We start from the raw sequence: 13,458 nt of genomic DNA, 5'->3' as shown, positions 1-13,458 counted from the left end.
CATGGAACACATGATAGACAAATGATACCAGGGTGTATGTGGGGAATGGGCATCAACCATGGGTCTTGCTGGGTGGTTCTTCATTTATCTGTGGTATTCGCCTCTGGCAGTGAGAGTCGGGTAAATACTTTGAACCCTATTCCTACCTGTTGGGCCTGGGCAAATCTGGGGCTGGAAATTTGGCTCCAGGATGAACCCCGCAGCAGGCCCCTGAAAATCCCCTACCTGAGTTGTCTCCACTGCAGCCACTGGGAGGAAGGGACAGTTGGGAGCTAAACATGAACGTTATGGGGTGAGAACGGGTTTTGGGGGACTTCAGAAGGGGCTTTCAGGGTTACAGTGACCAGCCAGCTTTCACGGAGCATGGTACATTTATTTTAGGACAAAAACATTACAGAGAACACATATCATAAAACAACCACCAGTCTGCGTGCATGCTAGCTTATCAGCCGTCTTCCACAGGGCGACCCTCTTAGGTTTCCAGTCCTTCCAGCAGGGTTTTGCCCTCTTGGCTACTAACTCATAATGAGGTATTTCAATCAGCTCAGGCTGGCCCTTTATACCACATGCTCCTTCTTTGACTCCTGGGCCTCTTGAACCTGGTTTGAGCCAGTCTATGCAATTCATCCCAGGAAGTGGTGCTGCTCTTGGGCTGTTTAACTGCCCTGGGATCTTCAGTAATTAACCACCACTGGATTTAGTTCTTGGAGAAGCTCAGTTATCCTCCCCCATGGGGCAATCATATAATCCCTACTTCCCAGAGGTACATATAACATTTAGAGATACAAAATGCCGATGGCACATATCATTGCAATAGTCTTTTAGGTTTCCATACTTCCAAGGTCTTGCATCTGTCATAGAGGGTGTTAGACTAAAGGCATCTCCTTTGGTCTCCTGCCGCAGGATTAACTAAAAGCAATTCTTTCTTTCATCAGCCTCGGGATCTGAGTACCTGCGGTATTAATTCAATTGGAAATCAATGATCCAAAAAAACCCGGAAACAATACCATGATCAACTCCGTCTACGTTTAGTGAAGTTAGAATAGTTTTAGCCTCAGTTATATGTTTGTTTAATCTACATATTTGCTTGATTATATTTTCTAATAAAACCCATGCAAAGTACACAGCACTCGCTTGTTTTTTTTCAAATTGCAACATGGTCCAGAAACACAAAGAAGAAGGTAAATTAGCTGAGTTCTCTGACAGCTGCATGGCCCTCTCCTGAAATTAAACCTTTAGCCCTCACAAGAGACGTCAGCAGAAGGGCTGGGGAGTGATTCCTCCTCAGGAAGGAAACTGAACAGGTCTGGGGAACTTTTCCCCTGGCCCTAGAGCCCAAAAATGGAAATTCCTGGGGGACCAGGACAGACCAGGAATGTTTTATTAGACATTTATTTGGGCAAAAAAGTAACCTACTGAGGTAAAAACATCAAAGAGACATAAAGACTCCATGAAACTTGAAACAGACCCATGAGACCCCATCTCTCCCACCCTCTGTCCACAGAGGAGGGGAGAATCCCTTCCCAGGAAGCTATTTCAGGCATAATCCCCTGCCTGAAACATGGACAAGGGACTCAAGCTAACTCAGGAAAGCCGTCTCCCCAACAGAGAGAGCTGGGAAGGGACAGGAGAGTATCAGAGAATAATACAATACAGTAATAATAATAATAATAACAACAATAATAATGACATTTTCCCTCTCTTGGCACCTCTATCCTCCTGAGCCACTGACCACACCATGATCAGCGACCCCTGACGCCTTCACACGGAGGCGGGCATCTGCTATTATCCCCATTGTAGAGATGGGAGGAACGTACCCACAGAGAGGAAAGGAAGTGAATGGACCAAGGTCGCACAAGGGGACACTAGAGAATTGGGTATTGAATCCAAGAGCCCTGACTGCCAGGCTCTCTACCCTCACTCCACTCAGATTTGAGACTAGATCCCAGGAGTCCAGAGAACCAATAGCCCCTGCTCTACTACACCATACTGCCCACACCGAAACAGCAAAATCCTTTTGGGGAATGTATTCCTATGAGTTCTCCGGTCTCTGTCCCCTGCCTCCCTGCAGCTGCAGAGACGTCAAATAAATTGAGCATCACTGACATCCTGTCACTTAAAATCAGCAGCTCTTGGTGTTTTATAACTAATTGTAAGCAGTTGTAAGCAGGACACAAGAAGTAATTCTTCCCCTCTATTCCATGCTGATTAGGCCCCAACTGGGCGCCACATTTCAGGAAAGATGTGGACAAATTCAAGAAAGTCCAGAGAAAAGCAACAAAAATGATTAAAGGTCTAGAAAACATGACCTATGAGGGAAGACTGAAAACATTGGGTTTGTTTAGTTTGGAAAAGAAAAGACTGAGAAGGGACATGAGAACAGGTTTCAAGCTTAAAAGGTTGTTACAAGGAGGAGGGAGAAAAATTGTTCTTCTTAACCTCTGAGGATGGGACACGAAGCAATTGGGCTTAAATTGCAGCAAGGGAGGTTTAGGTTGGACATTAGGAAAAACTTCCTAACTGTCAGGGTGGTTAAGCATTGGACTAAATTGCCTCGGAAGGTTGTGAAATCTCCATTACTGTCTAACCTGTTCTTAAAGATCTCCAAACACCTGTCAGGGATGGTTTAGAGATAATACTTGGTACTGCCATGAGTGCAGGGGACTGGACTAAATGACTTCTTGAGGTCACTTCCAGTCCTATGATTCTATAAACTACAGTCCTGCAGGGCCCCTCGCACAGAAATGTATCCCCACTGATACACCTGCTCCCCCCAGACCCTGAAATGACCCATCTACCAAGTACCCAGTGTTTCTTCCTCCCCTTCCCCTCACCGACCACCCTCCACTGAAACCCAGACCAGCCACCAGTCTGCTTCCCCTGCCCAGACCATCCTCAGATGAAACATGCTTCCAGAGCGCTGAGATCCATTGCCTCACAGGAAGAGCTCCCAAAACCTATGCTGTGTGAACTTTCTGGTGGGACTTCAGCGAATCCTTCCCCTTGTAGCTTTTCCCACAGACAGAACATTTATAGGGTGTCTCTGCTGAATGGATTCTCTGATGTCTAAGGACTCCCCAGCTCTGACTGAAGCTTTTCCCACATTCAGAGCAGTTATAGGGCTTCTCTCCTGTGTGGATTCGTCGATGTCTAATAAGTTGGGAGCTGTTACTAAACCTTTTCCCGCAGTCGGGGCATTTATAGGATCTCTCTCCAATGTGGATTCTTTGATGTACGATGAGGCTGAATCTTTGTTTAAAGCTTTTCCCACAGTCAGGGCATTTATAGGGTGTCTCTCCTGTGTGGATTCTCTGGTGCGAAACCAGGTTTGAGCTCTGAGTGAAGCTTTTCCCGCACTCGGGGCATTTATAGGGCGTCTCTCCTGTGTGGAGTCTCCGGTGTTTACTAAGGTCTGAGCTCCGCTTGAAGCTCTTCCCGCAGTCGGGGCACGTATAGGGTCTCTCCCCTGTGTGGATTCGTCTATGTGAAATAAGGGATGAGAAATTAGCAAAGCATTTTCCACACTCAAGGCAGCTATAGGGCCTGTCTCCTGTGTGGACTGAGCGATGGGAAATAATGTCTGAGTTCAGCGTGAAGCTTTCCCCGCAGTCAGGGCATTTATAGGGTCTCTCTCTCGTGTGGATTCTCTGATGTACCAGGAGATTTGATATCTGAGCGAAGCTTTTCCCACACTCTGGGCAGTTATACAGTTTCTCTTTCGTGTGGACTCGTGGTTGGACCATGATTTCACTAGGATCCTCCAAACTTCTCCCTTGGCAAGTAGATTCATCCTTTCTCTTCCTTTGCTGGTTGCTCTTCTGCCTCTCTGACCTGCGCTGAGCCTCACCGCCTTCTTCTTGCTCAGGACTCAAGGAAACAGTCCCTTTGGATTTTCCCGATACTGTCCCACATGGTTCCACTTGCTCAGGACCTTCCTGCTGTGGATTCTCCTCCTGTTTCTCACCCACCGTCCCATCACCTGCTGGGAAAGAGAATCCAGACATGAAATGTTCCCTCTGCCATGTAGAAAGGAACCCTCAAAAAGGGGAATGGGAAAGGGGGGAACAAACCAAAATAACTGCTGGGGAGACTGAAAAATCAGGAGCCAAATCCCTCGCCAGAAGAGTGGAGGGGACCAATTTTGCCTCCACAGCCAATCTGAACACTTAATGGCAAGGGAGCGACTGCCTGGCCTCAGGGTGGATGGGAAGCCATAAGCAATACCTGCTGTGAGGATACGATACCTGCTGAGGACTTGGGTGAGATGAGGCAGAATACTGGGGCGTGCACAAAGCCTTTATGGGAATCCCAGCCACTCACTCCAGTGACCGATAATTTCTGCATCCATTTCACCAACTCCTCACCTGTGTTCATGTTTTAAGGATCTCCCTTTCCTCAAAGCCCTGGAGATTTGAGATTCACAGCTCTGCCTCTGGTTCCAGATAGGAAATCACATTACCTTTGGGAAACTGGAAAAATCTGCTCCACTGAAAGAGAAACAGGTGAGACCAGTTAGTTGGAGACAGCATCATTTACAGATGTCTCAAGTGGGTGGGAAAATATTCCTGGAGACCCTTAGTGGGGTCAGATGGTTCCTGAGAGATGGGCGGGTCCCACTGTAGACAATTTAGGGAGCGCCACACACTGGGGATGTTCTGACTCTGGCATGGAAGTTGTGCCACCTCTTACACCTTTCTGAACCTGCCAAGACCAAAGCCCTATCCTGGCATGGACCCAATCCTGGGAAGAGAGGGACACGCAAAATCTGTGCACCTTGGTTTAGAAACACAGCGAAGTACATACACCCCATCTGCCCCATTCCCTCCTACTTTAATATTGCTCTTAAACCAGAAAGTTTGGTCTCAGGAAACAGTTTCCAAAAGAAGCCCATGTAGAATGCAAGGAGCACAGGTCACGCTGTCTTGAAAACTACCTAAGGCAGGGTTCAAACACACACTGCATGGGTCAGGGTCCATAACCACAGTATACCCCCGTCACTGCCTGGAAAGCCTCTGGCTTCAACCGTGCCCAGATCTTGCTGCACATGTGAATTTCACTCTGCTAAGTGCCTCACTTTGGCACATGCTGACCTGAAGTTTCAGACTCTAATGTTAATAACTTTTTCAATATGGCTTTCCTGAAAGGGCACTAGGTGCCATGTGCGAGCTGAGATAAACCCCAGGTGACTGAGATCAATTTGAGGAGGGGTTAGTGCCCTAGGTGTGCAAAGAAACATGGTAGCTGAATGAGACTTGGGGGGTTTTTCAGTAAAATATTGCTTTTTCAGGGGGGGTTACTCAGGAAATCCTTGCTCAAATGATCCCAGATTTGAACATTATCACTACCCCAGTACCCGTATGAGGCTCAGAAAATGTTAAGACAATCTGCAGATTGATTGTATCGCTCTCAGAATATAGTAGAGCCTCAGAGTTATGAACAGCAGAGTTATGAATAGACCAGTCAACCACACACCTCATCTGGAACTGGAAGCACACAATCAGACAGCAGCAGAGACCAAAAAAAAAGGGAAATACAATACAGTGCTGTGTTAAATGTAAATTACTAAAAAAATAAAGGGAAAGCAGCATTTTTCTTTTGCATAGTAAAGTTTCAAAACTGTATTAAAGTCAATGTTCAGTTGTAAACTTTTGAAAGCACAACCACAATGTTTTGTTCAGAGTTTCGAACAACTTCTGCTCCCGAGGTGTTTGTAACTCTGAGGTTCTACCATAGTCCACTATTAAACAGAAAATGACGCTTAATGTTAACTACAGCAGAATTGTCGGCCTGCTATATTTCGGGTTAGTCGCATTCAATTTTCATTTTGTTACAATTCTGATGGATAATACTGATGTTTATTTTAAAGCACATTTTTAGATTTTTATCTATTTACATTTTTGCAGTGGTATGAAATGGGGGGGGGGGAGGTGGTCAGGCAATTATTTAAAGACAGCAGATATTCAGATTCCAAAATGTAAAGCTTTCAAAACCGCTAGATTGTCAGCATCACATGTCAGAACAGACATAGTAAATATCCTTCAATCAACTAATCAAGCCTTGTTTTACTGTACATTCACTAGTCTGTTTGTAACGAGCCTAATTCAAAAGGCTACGTCACTGGATTTTTCACTCTAATAAGTTTTCAAACTGCATTTTTCTTACTTTGGCTATTTGTAAATTTTGAGTATTATTGAGGGAAATATTTTTTCATTGGTTTGTGTCTGTGAAATAGATGTTTACTGACATTTATCAATAAATATGCAAGTCTTCCACCCCTAGCTATGTTGCTGTATAAAGGGGGAAAGAGATGGGCCCTGTTGTGGAACAGGGGATAGAAGCCATGTAACACCTCCCTGTCCCATCACCCCCTCTCCAGCCACTTCCCTGTATCCACCCTCATACTGTGTCAGCCAGGATGTCCACAAAGCAAAAGACCCCCCTGCAGCAGCCAGTCTCAGAGCCTATGTCAACTGTGCTATGAGGCTAAATATAGCAGTGTAGACATTCCAACTCAGACTAGAGCCCATGCTCTGAAACCTGGTGAGAGGGGAGGGTCTCAGCCCGAGCCTGAATGTCTACACCATGGGGAGCCCTGGAGTGTGAGCCCCAGTAGGTTGTCACAGGCTCTCAGACTCACTGCTGCAGGCATTTTTTGTGTGTGTAGACACACCCTGTGAGTCCAATCTGTCTCTTCCTACCACGCAGGCACCCCCGTGCCATCCCCCACCCATTCCACACTCACAACAGCCCCCAGAGCCCTTGCAGACGGTCCCATGTACCTTTCTTTTTCTCCGTCTGAGCTTGGTCCAGCTACAGTTATCTCAGGGTCCTGGCAAGCTCGTCTCTGGGGAGCACTCTTAGCCAAGCTGTATACAAAAGAAGAGACTTGACCGCAATGCTGGAAAAATGTCTGGTGACTTCCCCACAGTACAGACCTGGCCCCAGACCTGAAGAAGAGCCCTGTGCAGCTCCAGCTCTTCTCTCTCCCCAACAGAAGTTGGTCCAATAAAAGATATCCCCTCCCCCACCTTGGCTCTCTAAACCCATAAAGACTTTCCCCAAATGCTAGAAAGGAACCCAACCAAAGGAGCCGCTCTAGGGGATCCCCCCAGCAGCGCTGAGGTCAGGCAGAGGCAGGAACTGGCTTTTCCTCTCCCTGCTCCCCCCCTTCTCCCCAGGGAAGTCAATCTGCCCGGGGTGCTGCAGGGAACGGGGCTGGGCAGGGCTGGGAGCCGGGAACCTCCCTCCCCACTGATTGCTCCTGCTGCCCCTGCCAGTCTCTGCCCCGTCTCCCTCCTGCCCCCGCCCCTCCCCTCGGGCTGGGAGACTCGGTCCCTGGCCCGGCCGGGCCGTTCGCTCTCCCGGCGCTGGCTCGGCTCCTGCAGGCGCTCGGGGGGCAGAGCCTGGGGGGGTCAGGGAGGGCAGCAGCTCCGGGACTCGCAGACCCCCGCCCCGGAGCAGAGCTGGGGCGAGGAGGGGCCGTTGGTGCAGAGTCACTTTCCCCCCCCGGCCCTTTCCCCGGGTCTCTCCCCTCACCTGCAGGCTCCGGCTCAGGGGCTGGTGTCGGCAGAGGCCGGGGCTGCCCCAGGGGCTGGTTCCAGCCCCCGCAGAAAGTCCCCCTGGCTGGGCCGCGAGGGGCGCTGGGGAAGGGCTCTCCCCGCACAGACCCCGCTGGGCAGCGGCAGCGGCTCAGCCTGTCTCACAATGGAGGTAGCAGGCGCAGCTTCTTCCAGCAGCGGTGATCACTGACCGGTCAGGAGCCGCGCACTGTCTTGTCTTCTGCTGCGATCTCTGGGATTGTGGCAGCCTCTGGCAGCCCTAAACTCTCGCTGCTGCCAGCACCGGATGCAACCGCTCTCAGCTGAGCCAGCCGTTTCCTGTGCCCGTGGATACCAACCCGGGCGGCAGCAGCCTTCCTTCGGGACCAGCTGTAACCAAAGCCTAGAGCATCTCTTCGCAGGGAAAGAGGGGGCGGGGGGAAATGAGGGTGTGAAATAGATTTAATAATTTTATTAAGATGATGTTAAAATTTAAAAAAATGGTACAGAGTTTAAGCATAGAAGTTTCTGGTTATCAAGGAATAACATACCGATTATCAGGCGGTGCGAAGTTCCGTTTAGGATTTAGGATCGGGTGGCGTAAGGAATATATAATCTGCAATATCCCCGATTAGGGGTAAAAGGTTAACGGGTCAAAGTACAGACGTTGAGATAGGAGGGTATGTTGTTCATATAACGGCTCTGGTCAGGCGTGGAGTACAATGAGTGGATACGATGATGAGGATGGATTTACCCTCATTTGGTGAGGATTAATGTTCAGTGAGTTTATGGTTTCAGTTCATATGGAAAAAGTCTCTCGGCCCCTTTCTCATAGTTGATGCACGATGTTGCTCCGGCTCACCCCTCCTGGTACTGTTGGTGGCCGGTGATGTGTTCGATGTAGATGTCCTTGGACCATCGGATGGTGTCTGAGACCATGAGGCACTGCATAGCCGTGCATAGCTTTGACCAGTCCCACAGGTCTCCAGCACACACTCGTTGCAGGGGTCCCAGGCACCCAGGGCTCCAACAATCAGGGCATCCATCTGCACCTTGCAGCCGTTTGTTCTCAGGGTGTAGGCAAGGGGGGCGTATTTTTCCAGCTTACGAGCTTGGGCTTCGCGGAAGGCCAGGATCCCGTTCTCAAAGGAGACCGTGATGTTGACGAGGATGATCTTTTTCTGGGCCTCATTGGTGATGAACACATCAGGTTGCAGCTGGCTTTTGGTTCTGGGGATGGCACAGTTCACAGCGACCTCCCCCAGGTGCAGTGCGATGGCTTTCACGAGGCGGTTCTGGATGGCATTGTGGTGTAGCTGCCAGGCTCTGGAGTGGGGCTTGCAGCTGCACAGGACGTGGGGCAGGGTCTCGTTGGAGTAGCCGCACTTCCTGCAACGTTTGTCTCGGTTCCTGTGGCAGGCGGCTCCGTTGAGCGGGACACAGTTGAGCCGGGCACGGTGGATGAACCGCCAGTCGGTGAAATGGGTGAAGCCGCCCCTGGTGAGGAAGTGGTTGCTGGCATCCCACTTGCTGGTCAGTTGAAGGCTTTACCCTGGTCCGGTTTACGCTTCACTGTTTCCATGTACAGTGAGTGGATGGCTGCCTTCAGGGTCCTCTCCAGCATGCCCCTGGTGCTCGGGGTGATGATGGTGTTGTCGTCGGATCTGATCTGTGGCACCAGGACTCCCAGCTCCTGGCGCTCCTCGCACCAGTCCCAGCAGCAGCCGATGCGCTTCCCCAGGTGACGCATGGCATTGCGAGCGTGGGACCACAATGAAGCGATGTTGCGCCCATCCCGTCTGAATTCATCATCCAGGGAGCTGTTCAGGAAGGTGGCAATATCTTGGTTGGAGGGGGCTCTGCCGATCCGCTTCTTTGTCATGTCATGGAGGGCATTCGCTGCGATGTTCCTCACCATAGCGTCAGGACACGTCAGCAGGCGGAAGGCATGGGTGATCACCACAATATCGCACAGGTCGCCCATGTGGGAGACGTTGGCACAGTCATGCCTGTGGGCAAAGTAGACTAGCTCGTTGCTGGCTCTCTGGGAAAGGAACAGCCACTTCTTCACCAGCTGCCAGATGATCTTGTCTGCCTTGTTGAGGGGCACCTTCCCACGGCAGATCCCCTTAGGACGAACGAGATGCGGGGGATCAGGAAAGTGTTCAGGGCATTTATCTTCTGCCACGGTGCCAGCAGGGAGGAGTCGATCTGGTGGCGTCCTGCAAGATCTCCTGGATGGTGTCCTCGGGTGTCTGCCGGACATGGAAACCCGTTGGCGTGCGGAGGTGCTGGTATGGCTGCCGCTCTGCCAGGGGAATGACAGACTCGCCCTAGATCTGGAACCTCATCGTCTGCACCGAGTCCCTTTTGCTGCCATCGATGTGGAGAGTTGCGCACTTCTTTGCATTGAAGCGGAGCCCCATCCAGTTGGCAGTTCGACTGGTGGCATTTAGCATACCTTGGAGACTCTTGGGGTCATCCGCAGTTAGGACCAGGTCACCTGCGTAAGCCAGGACGCTCACCCTCTCACCGTGGAGGTTGAAGCCATCTGTGCCATTGGAGATCGCTTGCAGCAACAGCTCCATGGTGAGGTTAAAGATGATGGGGCTGAGGGGACAGCCCCGCTTAACTCCGCTCCGGATCGGGATCTCGGCGGTCTCCCCTTCGACCGAGCGAATGGTGGTGCTGCATCCCTCACACACCTCTCAGATCACATGAAGGAAGTTGAGGGTGTGAAATATACTAAAGCCCCGTTAGGAACCTCCCCATCTGCCTTCAGGCCTGGCAGGCTGCAAATTAACATCCATGTTTCACTTCAGCTCTTCCCAGCCCTCCCCCGGGGGAAATTTGATCCTTTCCCCCTCGGAGATCTGGAAAAGTCACATTTGCTCAGGCTGCTGCCCTCTCTGGCCATGGGAATCTGCTCCCTGCTCTAAGAGGAGGGGTGGGTGGGTAGGTGGGGTAAAGGAGGAAACCACCCTGGGATAAGGAGGTGCAGAGGGGGGGAAAGTTGCCACACATGAGATGTGCCATCTGCAGTGGCAGCCGACATAAATTGTGGGCAAAGGCGGATTACGGTTTTGTGAGGCCCTGAGTCAGAGCAAGTGGGGTCCCCTCCCCACCCCTCTGCTTGCTGTCCCCACCCCCACCCCTGGAGCTCTTGCTGGGTGAAATAGGGTTGGGGTGCAGGGGCTTGCCCTGCCCCACCTGCCAGGCACTCCTGCCGGGGAGCAGAATCCAGGCACAGGGGCTTCCCCGACTCCCCGGAAGGAGTGCTGGGTGGAGCTGGGCAAGCCCCTCCAGCCCAACCTTGCTCCCCAGGAGGAGCACCGGGCAGGCAGAGCAGGTTGGGGTGTGGGGGTGCCCATTTTTCCAGGACCCTCAATTGGCCATGTTCCCTGGGCGCAGGCCCCGTTGGCCCAGTGGCTAATCCACCACTGGTTGTGGGGGGCAGGCAGAGGGGCTTGTGTTTCTCCCAGGAGGGTTCATCTCAGCCACCCTGGGCTATGGTGTTAAAGGAACAGTGTAGGTAAAATTTGTCATCATTTTCATGTATATTTTTGGTGTTTAAAAGAGGGGTGGGTTTGATTTGTTTGGTTTTTTTGGCAAGTTATGTGAATGTGACATGCCTGCTCTGGGCCTTATAGCAGCTCAGAAATTGGCTGGAGCTGCTCTTGTGACTTTCATAGGATCATAGAATATCAGGGTTGGAAGGAACCTCAGGAGGTCATCTAGTCCAACCCCCTGCTCAAAGCAGGACCAATCCCCAACTAAATCATCCCAGCCAGGGCTTTGTGAAGCCTGACCTTAAAAACTTCTAAGGAAGGAGATTCCACCACCTCCCTAGGTAACCCATTCCAGTGTTTCACCACCCTCCTAATGAAAAAGTTTTTCCTAATATCCAACCTAAACCTCCCCCACTGCAACTTGAGACCATTGCTCCTTCTTCTGTCATCTGGTACCACTGAGAACAGTCTAGATCCATCCTCTTTGGAACCCCCTTTCAGGGAGTTGAAAGCAGCTATCAAATCCCCCCTCATTCTTCTCTTCCGCAGACTAAACAATCCCAATTCCCGCAGCCTCTCCTCATAAGTCATGTGTTCCAGTCCCCTAATCATTTTTGTTGCCCTCCGCTGGACGTTTTCCAATTTTTCCACATCCTTCTTGTAGTGTGGGGCCCGAAACTGGACACAGTACTCCGGATGAGGCCTCACCAATGTCGAATAGAGGGGAACGATCATGTCCCTCAATCTGCTGGCAATGCCCCTACTTATACATCCCAAAATGCCATTGGCCTTCTTGGCAACAAGGGCACCCTGTTGACTCATATCCAGCTTCTCATCCACTGTAACCCCTAGGTCCTTTTCTGCAGAACTTCTGCCGAGCCATTTGGTCCCTAGTCTGTAGCAGTGCATGGGATTCTTCTTTCCTAAGTGCAGGACTCTGCACTTGTTCTTGTTGAGCCTCATCAGATTTCTTTTGGCCCCATCCTCTAATTTGTCTAGGGCCCTCTGTATCCTATCCCTATCCTCCAGCATATCTACCACTCCTCCCAGTTTAGTGTCATCTGCAAACTTGCTGAGGGTGCAATCCACACCATCCTCCAGATCATTAAAGAAGATATTGAACAAAACCGGCCTGAGGACCGACCCTTGGGGTACTCCACTTGATACCGGCTGCCAACTAGATATGGAGCCATTGATCAGTTTCTGATGGGTGCTTCCTTTCCTGTAATCCACTGGAAGTGGAATTCCACTCCACTGACTTATTTTAAAAATGGTATTTGTATTACTCTGATTGTCCTTAGCTCTCTATCATTTATCTGGTTAAACATAGTGCAGATGGATCTCATTGTGTTATTTAATGTATCGTTATGATGGGGAAATGATCATTCACTGACGCTTGTAGCTAAGCAATCACACCTCACGGTGTTTTTTACTGTAACATTTCCTATGTTCTGACTGTGGTTTTGTAACTTACTGCTTTTATTTCAGATTTGTTCTTTGTATTTTTCCTATAGCACAAGTTTATCTTTTGTTGTCACGGGACTTGAGTGCTGTCTGATTTCCTGGGTTACCATCAACATTTCTTCCATTTCCTTTGATCCACCAATGACATCTGCCTTTCTCAATCACTATTTTGCTTCTTTCTCCAGTGTGGAGATTGTTTACATTGGAGAGTTTTACCAGTTATACAGTCATAGAATCATAGAATATTAGGGTTGGAAGGGACCTCAGGAGGTCATCTAGTCCAACCCCCTGCTCAAAGCAGGACCAACACCAACTAAATGAAATCAGTCCCAGCTATACTGATAAATTCCCCATGTGGATACTCTTATTCTGGAATGAGTGGCTTTTTTGGTTGGTTGGTTGGTTGGTTGGTTGGTTGTCTTAATGCCATTCTCAAAGGACATTAGTTAAATAAAAAAAAGGACCTTGTTCCAGAATATGAGCATCCATAGGGACTTATATTGGTATAACTATACTGGTTTAAACACACACACAGTATTGTCAACCCCAAATGTTCAAAAATCATGAGATTGGCTTTAAAGATCATGAGATCACGTAAAAATACTAGATTTGGGGTTCTTTTTATTTGCCTTCTGCTTTTTGAGCCATTAGGTTGCACTGGGGTCACATTTTGAAGCTTTCTCCACAGCCACTAGGGGTAGAAACTTAATTTTTCTTTCAGAATGAAGGCTGAAATCATCGCATTTCCACTTGACTCCAGGAGCTGGGACTTTAAGGAAAACAATAATTACCATGACACTCATGACAAAATCATGAGCGTTGGCAACACTGCACATATTAGCTCAAACCAAACTTTCCCACGTAGACAAACCATTAGTGCTTTTTCACATCATCACTCGTGATAGAACTTACTTCCCAAATATTGACTAAGGACCTTGTCCTGTCTT

The 13,458-nt window shown here is 49.6% G+C and overlaps 1 protein-coding gene and 1 long non-coding RNA gene across 2 annotated transcripts in view; both read right to left on the bottom strand.

The window, feature by feature from the left end:
- Positions 1–352: 352 nt before the first annotated feature.
- The window catches only part of LOC144275017 (uncharacterized), a 37,782-nt gene continuing 24,676 nt past the window's right edge, over positions 353–13,458 (bottom strand). The window contains exons 6-9 of the mRNA XM_077834092.1: positions 9,899–10,243; positions 9,217–9,582; positions 8,518–8,680; positions 353–3,979 (exon numbers count right to left, since the gene is read on the bottom strand). Of these exons, the coding sequence (XP_077690218.1) occupies positions 2,958–3,979; positions 8,518–8,680; positions 9,217–9,582; positions 9,899–10,243 (1,896 nt within the window). The 3' untranslated portion in view covers positions 353–2,957. The remainder of the gene's footprint in view (positions 3,980–8,517; positions 8,681–9,216; positions 9,583–9,898; positions 10,244–13,458) is intronic.
- Positions 4,099–7,806, bottom strand: LOC144275217 (uncharacterized). The gene is made up of 3 exons (XR_013348000.1): positions 7,537–7,806; positions 6,780–6,866; positions 4,099–4,487 (listed from the first exon to the last, which is right to left on the bottom strand). It is a non-coding gene; the product is annotated as an uncharacterized LOC144275217 (long non-coding RNA).

The sequence above is a fragment of the Eretmochelys imbricata genome, chromosome 14 (assembly GCF_965152235.1).
Source record: "Eretmochelys imbricata isolate rEreImb1 chromosome 14, rEreImb1.hap1, whole genome shotgun sequence".
In the NCBI taxonomy this organism is placed as follows: Eukaryota; Metazoa; Chordata; order Testudines; family Cheloniidae; genus Eretmochelys; species Eretmochelys imbricata.
The sequence above is the reverse complement of the archived record's forward strand: the minus strand, read 5'-3'. Positions and strand labels throughout refer to the sequence as shown.